General features: G+C 41.8%; 1 protein-coding gene across 4 annotated transcripts in view; it reads right to left on the minus strand.

The window, feature by feature from the left end:
• The window catches only part of LOC133544283 (T-cell surface antigen CD2-like), a 34,037-nt gene that overhangs the window by 17,477 nt on the left and 3,976 nt on the right, over positions 1–12,584 (minus strand). For 2 of the 4 annotated variants that reach the window (XM_061889466.1, XM_061889465.1), the window contains exons 1-2: positions 3,108–3,506; positions 960–1,047 (exon numbers count right to left, since the gene is read on the minus strand). In XM_061889466.1, coding sequence (XP_061745450.1) covers positions 960–1,047; positions 3,108–3,506 — 487 coding nt within the window. Of the gene's footprint in view, positions 1–959; positions 1,048–3,107; positions 3,507–12,584 lie in introns of those variants that run through there. The other 2 variants (XM_061889468.1, XM_061889467.1) reach the window with 1 other exon arrangement.

Here is a 12,584-nt window from a genome sequence, read left to right on the forward strand (position 1 = left end):
ATATGGGTTGAAAGTAATTTGCAAATCATTGTATTCTGTTTATATTTACATCTAACACAATTTCCCAACTCATATGGAAACGGGGTTTGTATGTTGGTAAACCTCACTCCCTGGCAAGCTTAAGAGCAGTGCTGGTTACCAGGTCCACAGCTCTGGCTTTTAGCTCTCTAGCTGGCATGCTCGTCTCTCATGCGGACGAACAGAAATCAGGGATTGAACAAAGCGGATTGCACATTCTGCCAAATAAACTAACACCATGACCGTAATAAGTGAGCCGTTCCGCACATACAACTTGTTTGTTTCACTTCCTGTTCATGGTTAGCTTCGGTTTGGAAAGCATAATTCTTTAAATAAATCATCTTAATCCCACTTTTTAATTTGAATTATTTACAGGTTAAATTCATAAATGATGGACACTTCAAATGAGCTTCAAAAACAGTACATTATTAGGACAAAAATGCAATTTCAATTGTGACAACGTCATACAGGAACATGTTCTATACGTTACTTGAATGCACCACATTTATTCCATCAAAACTTGGTAACAGTTTTATAGAAAGTCCCATCTGGTTTTACTTTGAAGTTTGAAGCACAAGGGTTAGAGTCCGGCGTATGAATTGACCTCATCATTGATCGCATTAAAGCCTGCGTCAACTTTCAGGTAAGTAAAAAGGTAAAAGAGCAGGAAGGGTTAAAATAAAGTCTGTGATTAATCTGCGTGTATACAAGATCAATACATTAGTTTTTTAGTGATTAATCACATGACTTAACTCCTTATTTTTGACAGCCCGAGTCCTGAGTTAACCTCCTGCTTGTGGAAAATCTTCAAAGCAAGTCCCAGGAGGAAGATAAGTCAATATCTTGGGTTGAATGTTAAGACTTAGAGTGATCATTTCTACAGAATCCCAAATATTAAGCGATGATTAATGACTTCAGCAAAAACAAAAAGTTAGCAGTACCTGAGGACGTAGGGATGCAGTTGCCGAGCAGTAAAAAGACAACCATGGAGGAAGCAGCCATCCGCTCCATCTTCTTCTTCATAGTTGACTGAAAATGAAACAATTGCTTAGTTGCCATCGAAACAAGGTTACTTCCTGTCGACGCAGACGAGCAGGTTTACGTGGTCTAGTACAGGAAGTGCCAAATGTCACATTGAGGAGTAGCATAGTTTTATTTTGCTCATTTAAATAACAATAGAGTAGCTTTTATCTGTAATTAGACAGATGGAAGTGGTTGCAATTCACCAGTTTGTCCACTGAGGGACGCTGTGGACCACATTTGTTTTTGATTTAAATATCAAACAAGTGTAAGAATGCTCTGACTTGGAACATAACAAATGCACAAAATTGAGGCCACACACTTATTTATCTACACACAAACCATGAAGCTGATTGAGCTAACTTACAGCAGTGGTGTCCAAAGTAGAACCTGGGGGTCATTTGTGACCCGCAGTTGATTCTTTATTGGCCCGTGACACATAAATAAAAGTAACCCCACTTATTTTCTCCCCCCCCCCATTTTCCAAGTTTGGACAACCCTACAGTTCTTTTGTTTTTAAATAAAATAAAACAAGATATTACATATATTAGAGCATGATGAGAAGCATAATATAAAGACAAAAAGCAGAACTATTGACACTAGTAAACTAATAACACAGAGGGTTGTCCTATATATATATATATATATATATATACATACACACACACACACACACACACACACACACGTGTATATATATATGTATATATACATACATATGTACACACACATATACAGTATATAACATTTATGTATACATGTAAATATACACACACACATATATATACACATGTATATATATATATATATACACACACATACATATATATATTTATATATATACATATATATATATATATACACACACGTGTACACATACTATGTATATATACATACATATGGACAGCGTGGCGCAGTGGAAAAGTGGCCGTGCGCAACCCGAGGGTCCCTGGTTCAATCCCCACCTAGTACCAACCTCGTCACGTCCGTTGTGTCCTGAGCAAGACACTTCACCAACGCTCCTGATGGGTGCTGGTTAGCGCCTTGCATGGCAGCTCCCTCCATCAGTGTGTGAATGTGTGTGTGAATAGGTAAATGTGGAAGTAGTGTCAAAGCGCTTTGAGTACCTTGAAGGTAGAAAAGCGCTATACAAGTACAACCCATTTATCATTTATGTACACACACATACTGTATATATACATATATATATCCATCCATTTACTACCGCTTATTCCCTTTGGGGTTGCGGGGGGCACTGGTGTCTATCTCAGCTACAATCGGGCTATATATATATATATATATATATATATATATATATATATATAGATATATATATATATATATATATATATATATATATATATAAATAAGCATAAGAAATAAGAGACAACTCTTATCTCAAAACACCCTTAAGTTGAGACACTCTTAATTTAAGGATGGTTTTGAGCGCAGGCACGCGAGTATATCTCGACGGATCGAATAAATGAGATTTCCTGACTTCTTGCGCTCCCATGAGTGCGACACACATGACCCTTTTCTGCTAAATGGCTCTTTATAAATAGAACGGGTAATTTTCCACTGCGCAGGTCCAACAGCCGACCTTAGACGCCAACTGAAGATCTTTATAGGTACCTCAGAGTCCAATCCCTACCCACTTGAACCTCTACTGCCAATCACGACAGTCATACTTATTAATGCAGTCAAACTAAATGGCGTCTGCATTTAGGCACAAGTAAAAATATTAGGAATGTTTTTTTTTTACAATAAACCAGTCCTTGTTGATACTGGAAACCTCGGTACGAGTACAGGTCGCTTCGGTGCCAGCACACTTTAAATATTACGACTTGTTTTATAGGATTCTGATAGAGTAGCGGTGCATTATGTAGTCACGATTTATTTAATTTTTTACAACTTGAATACTTCCTTGAGTTGATGACCAGGATCAGAGTGGGAGTGAAGCACATCGTGGATGTGTCTAAGGATGTGCCCATCGATTGACCCCCGATCGGTATTTTTATGAAAAAGTAAGTGATCGGCATTGCCGATTAAAGCCCTTCAGAGTTGCTCACTGTGGAGAGACGTGGCCGACGAGCCGACAGCAGGCTAGGACAAACAGCGGTCCTGCCCAAGATGGCGGCCAGGAGGCGGAGCATGCAGCGGAGCGGAGAGGCGGGGCACGCCTGGAGCGACACTGCAGCCATCACAGTCAAGTGCGTAAACGTCACACCTGCTCTCAATCCCTGCATCTTCTGCTGCAGCATAAAAGGGGGGAAGGAGGAGCAATTGTGGCAGAAGTGGGAGAAGGAACAACGGACAACGAAGACAACAAAGACGACGAGAGCGACCAGGAGAAAGATGAGCTTCCGCGGAAGACGCAGCCACCTGCCACCGAAAGGCACGCTGAGACGAGCAGGGAGGGCGGTCATGCTAGAAATAGGCGCGACCGACTGGAACCAAACCTTGTTCATTGAAAGAATAAACGTCTTGCATCAATGGTCACTGCAACCCACACGATGACGGCTGGAGACCTGTCACAAGTGCTTATTGTTGTAAAACGTTTTTGGATATATTTATAACAATGCCCCAGAGCAGGGGTCGGCAACCTTTCTTTGTCTTCTTTGTCTTTTTCTTTGTCTTCTCGAATTTCAACTTCTTTGACTTCTTCCTTGTCCTCTTTGACTTCTTCTTTGTCATTTTCTTGAATTTCTCCAAGTATTTCTTCTTCTTTCTCAATTTCTTGAGTTCCTTCCACTTCTTCTTGTTAAACTTTTCCTTTGTCCTCTTTGGCTTCTTTTTTGTCCTTTTTTGGAATTTCTTTAAGTATTTCTTCTCCTTTCTCAATTTCTTGAGTTTTTTCAACTTCTTCTTCATCATTTTCTTCATCTTCAACTTTTTCTTCATCGTCATCATCTTCCCGAATTTCTTCAAATATTCCTTCTTCTTTCTCAATTTCTTGAGTTTCTTTAACTTCTTCATCTTCATCATTTTCTTCATCTTCTTCCAGAATTTCTTCAATTATTTATTCTTCTTTCTCAATTTCTTGAGTTTCTTCGACTTTGTCTTCATCTTCAATTTCTTCTTCATCTTCATCATCTTGTTTGTTTTCATAATCTTCCAAAATTTCTTCAATTATTTCTTCTTCTTTGTCAATTTCTTGAGTTTCTTCATCTTCATCTTCAGTTTCTTCTTCATCATCTTGTTCGTCTTCAACATCTTCCAGAATTTCTTCGATTATTTCTTCTTCTTTCTCAATTTCTTGAGTTTCTTCGACTTCATCTTCATCTTTAATTTCTTCTTCATCTTCATCGTCTTCTTCATCTTCATTATCTTCCAGAATTTCTTCAATTATTTCTCCTTCTTCCTCAATTTCTTGAGTTTCTTTGACTTTTTCTTCATCTTCAGCTTCTTTTATATCTTCGTCATTTTCTTTATCTTCAAGAGCTTCTTCTCCTTTCTCATCCACCTTTTCTGCTGTATTTTTATTGTCAGAAGGGGCCTCCTCTGTACTGCAGTCTTCACCAACTAGCAGGTCGCACTCGTCCTTCCTCTTCTTGACCGACAGCTCGCCCTGGTGGTCTGCAGATGCCACTGCCGCCTGTTTAGCTCCGCCTTCCAAGTGGAAGGCGGAGGTTTGGTTCCAGTCGGTCGCGCCAATTTCTAGCACCACCTCCCTTCCTGCTCGTCTCGGCGCGCCTTTTGGTGGCCGGTGGCTGCGTCTTCCGCGGGGGCTCATCTTTTTCCTGGTCGCTCTTGTCGTCTTCGTTGTCCGTTGTTCCTTCTCCTACTTCTGCAACGATTGCTTCTCCTCCTCCCCTTTTATGCTGCAGCAGAAGATGCAGGGATTGAGAGCAGGTGTGTCATTTACGCACCTGACTCTGATGGCTGCGGTGTCACTCCAGGCATGCTCCGCCTCCTGGCCGCCATCTTGGGCAGGAGGGCAGGACCGCTGTTTGTCCTAGCCTGCTGTCGGCTCGTCGGCTCCGTCTCTCCACAGTCACAAAGGCAGATCCCCTCTGGCTTAGACTCTATTTATTTTTAGTCTCCTGTTGACAGCTACTTGTGTGTCTCTATACACATAATGGAGCCGCTCCCCTAAACCGGGGGCCAGCAACCCGGGGCTCTCGAGCCGCATGCACTCATGAGCTAAAAATCACCTGAGAAGTAAAAAATACACGGTTTGAAGCCCTTGTAAGGACAAAAAAAATCAAATGTTGGGTAAACGGACTCCCTGCTTTTTTCCGGTGCATCCGGAGTGAACCCCCCTCCAAAAGACTTGATTTTACGGTGAAAAGAAGAGACTTCTTCGGTCACACAAGTGGCATGAGTGCCTCCTGGCAAGTCGAACAACTTTCTGATGGTTTACTTTTACCAAAATCCTTCAACGCATGAAAAACTGGCAAAAAAGATGTTTTGTGTAGGGTGGAAAAAAAAAAAAAAAGGAAAAAGCCATGCGCCGCGGGCTAGTCCGACCCGAGCAATTAAGCACTATTGTGGACTGTATTGTGCGGAATTTGAACTAGCAGAAGGCTCTTTAGTGCCGCATGCGGCTCGAGAGCCGCGGGTTGCTGACCTCGGCTCCATTCTGTGTACGGACACACACAACGCCCTAGTACAGACCTGGGAAAATTAAGGACCGGGGACCACATGCGGCCCGTTGAGCTTTTCAATCTGGCCCTCCGGACATTCCGAAATAATTCTTTTAGATCTTTAAGATGGAAAGAGTAGCTGCCATTATGATGTGCAGTCATGTTTTCTAATGACTGGAAGTCTTTGACTGTAGAAAGTATTTCAATGCTTGGAATCTGCGCTTATGGATGATATAATTAGTTACTATGGTAATCTAATTAGTTGCTATGGTAATCTACATCACAGCAGCTCAGACGAGGCCCCAAGCAGTGTGGGCGGGAAGCGTTTCCACAGACGCGGCAGTAGATTTTCACAGCAAAGTTATAAAGCTCAGTGATATATAGAATAGATTATAATAGAATAGAAAGTACTTTATTGATCCCTGGGGGAAATTCAGCAAATATCAGATATATCAGATTTTAGGTGGGTTTAGTTTGTACCCCTCGCGTTTGTTGCGTTTCACTTGATTGTAAAATATGTCGATCGAAAGGGGGTGTGATGTTCATATGTTGTCAATATTAAGTGTTTTATGGTTCATAGAAAAATTTAAAATTCCATTACGTTTTTTTAAGGCGGTCTGTCATAACGTTTTTTGCATTCAATCAGACATTGTTGTGAGGTTTTGTATTAGTCTTCCGAAAAATAGATATACCGGCCCCCAGACACATTTTTTTCTCTAAATTTGGCCCCTCCAGTCCAAATAATTTCCCAGGCCTGCCCTAGTGGCTCCCTGTGGCATTTTTAAAAAAGGATTGAAAATAGAAAAAAAATGGGGGGGAATATTTTTTTTCGGTTTAGTTTGTTTTTTGTTTGAGGACAAACATGACAAAAACCTTCCCAATTGTTAGAAAGCCCACTGTTTAACATGTTTGTGTGTATGCTTCACTGATGACAGTATTTAGTGAACAGCACCATTTTGTCCTATTAATTTCGGCGGTTCTTGAACACACCATAGTGTGGACTGTGACGCAACAGTTTGTTCACATGGAAAGTCTTCCACTCCTTTGTCTCATTTTGTCCACCAAACGTTTTATGCTGTGCGTGAATGCACAAAAAAGGTGAGCTTTGTTGATGTTATTGACTTGCTGTGGAGTGCTAATCGGGCATATTTGGTCAGTGCATGACTGCAAGCTAGTCAATGCTAACATGCTATTTAGGACAGCTGTATGCACATATTGTATCATTATGCCTCGTTTGTAGCTATATTTGAGCTCATGTAATTTCCTTTAATTTGATTCTCTTTGTATATAATTTAGTGGTCAATTGTATGGAATATGTACTGTGCTGTGCAATCTACTAATAAAAGTTTCAATCAATCAATCAATGCATTTCAGATTGTGTTGTGTGCAATGTTGTTCCAAACCACAGCAAACATTACCCAGCTTGCCAAAGATTGTAATAAATCTATCAAAAGAAGACAGCCGGCCGTTTCGTTTAACTTGGACACACACATTTATACCTTTGGCCATTAAAGGCCAGTCATTTCCAGGACTTATCTCACATTCTGATAGCCTCTGATTTACTAATGTCGTAAAAATGCGTGGAATGGATATAAAATTTCAACATTTCTGTCAAGGGAGATTTGCTTCAGCCTGCGAGACATACAGTAGTCACTTTAATAGTAGGCTATTATAGCTAATATTGTCACGGCCCGGGCGCATGCCTACATTGCTGAGTAAGCCGGGGCCGCTCATCCCCGCACGCGTCACTCTTGCTGCAGCCAGCAGCTGCAATCAATCACCGGCACTCAACGCACCTGGTGCTAATGAGAGGTCCTGCCTTCGAAAGCCTTCTCAACCTGCTATCCGGCGCCGGGTGGATAGCAGGTTAAACATTTGTTTATTATTAGTATGTATATATCCATCCATCCATTTTCTACTGATTATTCCCTTTGGGGCCGCTGGTGCCTATCTCAGCTAAAATCGGGCGGAAGGCGGGGTACACCCTGGACAAGTCGCCACTCAGTTCATACCAACATGGATACATGGATGATACAGAAGAGGATTGGGAGAATGTCATGTGGTCAGATGAAACCAAAATAGAACTTTTTGGTATAAACTCAACTCGTCGTGTTTGGAGGAAGAAGAATACTGAGTCAAGAACACCAGACCTACTGTGAAGCATGGGGGTGGAAACATCATGCTTTGGGGCTGTTTTTCTGCTAAGGGGACAGGACGATTGATCCGTGTTAAGGAAAGAATGAATGGGGCCATGTATCGTGGGATTTTGAGCCAAAACCTCCTTCCATCAGTGAGAGCTTTGAAAGGTTGACCAAATACTTATTTTCCACCATAATTTACAAATAAATTATTTAAAATTCCTACAATGTGAATTCCTGGATTTTTTTCCACATTCTGTCTCTCACAGTTGAAGTGTACCTATGATGAAAATTACAGACCTCTGTCATCATTTTAAGTGGGAGAACTTGCACAATCGGTGGCTGACTAAATACGTTTTCGCCCCACTGTATACAAGGCTTTTCATTTTTTGCGGCTCCAGACGGATTAGTTTTTTGTCATTTTGGTCCAATATGGTGCTTTCAACGCTTTGGGTTGCCGACCCCTGGCCTAAACGGATTATAGTCACCTTCTTTGAGGCAAACAAACTGCATGTTCTTATATATTAAGTACCTATATCACTGGCAGACGAGGCTAATCATGTTAAACTAATGAATGATCGGTATCGGAATCAAAATAAAACCCTGACTGGAATTGGATCATCAGGATTCCTTTTCCTCCAATCCAGGAGATCGCAAAAAGCCGCCGCCTGACCAGGACTCAGAAAATCGGCAAACACTCCTCCCACCCCACCAAGGACTGTTTTCACTGCTGGACTCTAAAAAGAGGTTCCGCAGCCTTCGAAGCAGAACCTCCAGGTTCCGTAACAGCTTTTTCCCTCAGGCCGTAAGACTCTAGAACGCATCATAATCAAATTATCCCCTCAACTCCCCCTAAAATGGATTAACTCGCTGGAATAAAAAGACAATTTAACATACATCCATAAACGTGGATGCATGTGAAAAAGTGCACTATATTTATCTGTACAGTAGAGATGCGCGGTTTGCGGTCTCATCCGCGGAGTCCGTGGATAAACCGCGGGTTGGGCGGGTGACATGACGAAAAAATAGATTTTAAATAGATTTGGGCGGGTGGCGGTTGAACCATTCAGAAATATTTGATATACATGGTTCAGGGATCGGTATCCTTTATAATTTAAGGAGCCATTTAAGACCCGTGTCACAAAGCGAAGAAGACAATAGGAGACGCAAACATTCTCTAGAATGACTGCCGGCAGTCACCCAGTTAATAAGTATTAGAGCGTGCTATGAAGCCATTGGCTTTGTCGCCTTCTACAACATGTACGATCTGCTTGTCAGTCCAACATCATGTTGTGTGTGGCCTCTGCAGACACACGCACACGACTGCAAGGCATACTGGGTGACACAGAGTACACTAATGGTTGTGATATAAACAATTTTAACACTCTTAGTAATATACGCCACGCTGTGAAGCCACACCAAACAAGAATGACAAACACATTTCGGGAGAACATCCTCCCAGTAACACAACCTAAAAACGCAACACAAAAAATACCCATAATTCCTTTGCATCCATTACACTTCTTGACTATTTTATTCACCCCGCTAGCAGCAATTCCGCCCCCCCCCCACCCACCCATGCGTCGGTAAGGTGGACGGGGTTGTGGACGCGGGGGTGTAAAATATATTCAGGAAGTGTCACGGATGTAAAAGATTCTGGGTATTTGTTGTGTTGCGTTTATGTTGTGTTACGGGGAGGATGTTCTGCCGAAATGTGTTTGTCATTCTTGTTTGGTGTGGCTTCACAGCGTGGCGCATATTAGTAAGAGTGTTAAAATTGTTTATATCACATCCATCAGTGTACTCTGTATCACCCAGTACGCCTTTAAATCTTGTACATATAATTGCGGAAGCTGCATACAACATGTTGCTGGAATAACAATCAGTTTGTACATGTTGTTGAAGGTGTCAAAGGCAATGGCTTCACAGCACGCCCTTATTCTTGTCATCAGGATGAACGCCACTGGATAATCGCGAGAACGTTAGCGGCTCCCCTTGTCTTCTTTACTCTGTGAAACGGGTTTAAATAGCTCTTTGAGTGGTAAAGGTGGCCGACCTCTGATGTATTTCAACGGGCGGGTGGCGGGCGGTTGCGGTTCTGATAAAATGTTGGTTCGGGTGGACGGCGGGTGGATGACGACTTTGGTGATGCGGATGCGGATGATATAATTGCCTATCTGCGCATCTCTACTGTACAGTAATCTATTTATTTATCTATATATATTTATTCATTGTATATATATATATATATTTATATATTATTTATATATATTTATTTAATGATATATGCACCTTATTGCTTTTTTTAAAATCCTGCACTACCATGAGCTTATGTAACGGAATTTCGTTCTTATCTGTGCTGTAAAGTTCAAATTTGAATGACAATAAAAAGGAAGTCTAAGTCTAACATTCTTATTTCAAGCTGATTTGGTTTATAACATTGAAACAACAAGGGGCAACTGTAAAAGTCTATCTCGATATCTCTGGGCAGTGTCACCTGTTTGATTGGTATTAATATACCGGCGACACACCGGGCATACATCCCATCAACTGCTACACAATTGTGCTTTTATTTTAGGAGCGTTTTCCTTTTAGGACATGCACGGCCGGAATGGGCTTATTGGGATTATTGTTAAGCACAGTAGTCTGTTGTGGTCGTGTTGTATTGCTCACTGTTTTAAAAGCCGTTAGGAATTTATACTAGGATCTCTTCTGGTGTGGTGTGCATACCGGATTTGTGCCACTCTCTTTTTACTGGAAGTTTATTGTGCCTGATTTATTTCCGTTGCTTATATGACTTTGTTTATTATGTCGGACGGACAGGTGGAAGGGTAGGACAGGCTTGTGGTTAGTATTGTCACAGCACGGCTTTGAGAGCGGTTGATTGATGTGAAGTCGTATATCGTTGGCAACTTTTACGATCCAAGGAGCCAAACATATGTGCGAAACATAACATGGCTTATATACAGGAAGGTCCTCCGGCACGGGTGTAGATAATGTATATTGGTCATGATATGGTGGAAATGTTGAGAAAACTATGCGTCACAGTCATTTTTAAAACCTGTTTTTTGAGTCTGTCTGCAAGTGTAACACTTGGACTATGACTTGGACAATGGGATAGTTTGTTTTTTCCGATGCAAAGGGAAATTGGCACGAGCGAGACGTGAATGTGAGTACATTTTGATTTATTACTACACAAAAAAACTACAAAAAGGCAAACAAATGGCGCGCACAATGGCGGAGAACAAACTTGACTAATGAAAAACAAATCAATCAATCAATCAATCAATGTTTATTTATATAGCCCCAAATCACAAATGTCTCAAAGGACTGCACAAATCATTACGACTACAACATCCTCGGAAGAACCCACAAAAGGGCAAGGAAAACTCACACCCAGTGGGCAGGGAGAATTCACATCCAGTGGGACGCCAGTGACAATGCTGACTATGAGAAACCTTGGAGAGGACCTCTGATGTGGGCAACCCCCCCCTCTAGGGGACCGAAAGTAATGGATGTCGATCGGGTCTAACATGATACTGTGAAAGTTCAATCCATAGTGGCTCCAACACAGCCGCGAGAGTTCAGTTCAAGCGGATCCAAGACAGCAGCGAGAGTCCCGTCCACAGGAGACCATCTCAAGCGGAGGCGGATCAGCAGCGTAGAGATGTCCCCAACTGATACAGGCGAGCGGTCCATCCTGGGTCTCGACTCTGGACAGCCAGTACTTCATCCATGGTCATCAGACCGGACCCCCTCCACATGGGAGGGGGGGACATAGGAGAAAAAAAAAGAAGCGGCAGATCAACTGGTCTAAAAAGGAGGTCTATTTAAAGGCTAGAGTATACAGATGAGTTTTAAGGTGAGACTTAAATGCTTCTACTGAGGTAGCATCTCAAACTGTTACCGGGAGGGCATTCCAGAGTACTGGAGCCCGAACGGAAAACGCTCTATAGCCCGCAGACATTTTTTGGGCTCTAGGAATCACTAATAAGCCGGAGTCTTTTGAACGCAGATTTCTTGCCGGGACATATGGTACAATACAATCGGCAAGATAGGATGGAGCTAGACCGTGAAGTATTTTATACGTAATTAGTAAAACCTTAAAGTCACATCTTAAGTGCACAGGAAGCCAGTGCAGGTGAGCCAGTACAGGCGTAATGTGATCAAACTTTCTTGTTCTTGTCAAAAGTCTAGCAGCCGCATTTTGTACCAGCTGTAATCTTTTAATGCTAGACATGGGGAGACCCGAAAATAATACGTTACAGTAATTGACTAGCATAAAGGCTACAAACTATAAACATGAAACAAAAACTCTTGCACTGTGGCATGAGTAACAAAACTTACGTGGCGTGGACAAAATGAACAGCATAGTCTTGGGCATAAAAGGAGTTGGGGAATACGGGATGTGAAGTTGCCAGACTGACTATCAGGTAACTGTGGTTTAAATAATAACTATGATGATTACAAACAGGTGTGAGGGCTGAGGACAGGGATGTGACATGAGGGCCAGGTGAAAATTAATGAGTTGCTATGGAAACAAAGAAAACAAGGAAGTGCAAAAGCAAGAACTGAATGTCCAAAAAACAAAACATGACCAGAACAAAACATGATTTCATGCGCGTGACAGCAAGATGTTCCATTTTGCAGGCAATCCAAGATTGCAAATGATACCACGCCAAAGCCTCTCCAAAAGTATCTTAATATACAAAATATTGCCAAAAGTATTTGGCCACCTGCCTTGACTCACATAAAAACTTGAAGTGCCATCCTATTCCTAACCCATAGGGTTCAATATGTTGTCGGTCCACCTTTTGCAGCT

The sequence above is a fragment of the Nerophis ophidion genome, linkage group LG27 (genome assembly GCF_033978795.1).
Source record: "Nerophis ophidion isolate RoL-2023_Sa linkage group LG27, RoL_Noph_v1.0, whole genome shotgun sequence".
NCBI lineage: Eukaryota > Metazoa > Chordata > Actinopteri > Syngnathiformes > Syngnathidae > Nerophis > Nerophis ophidion.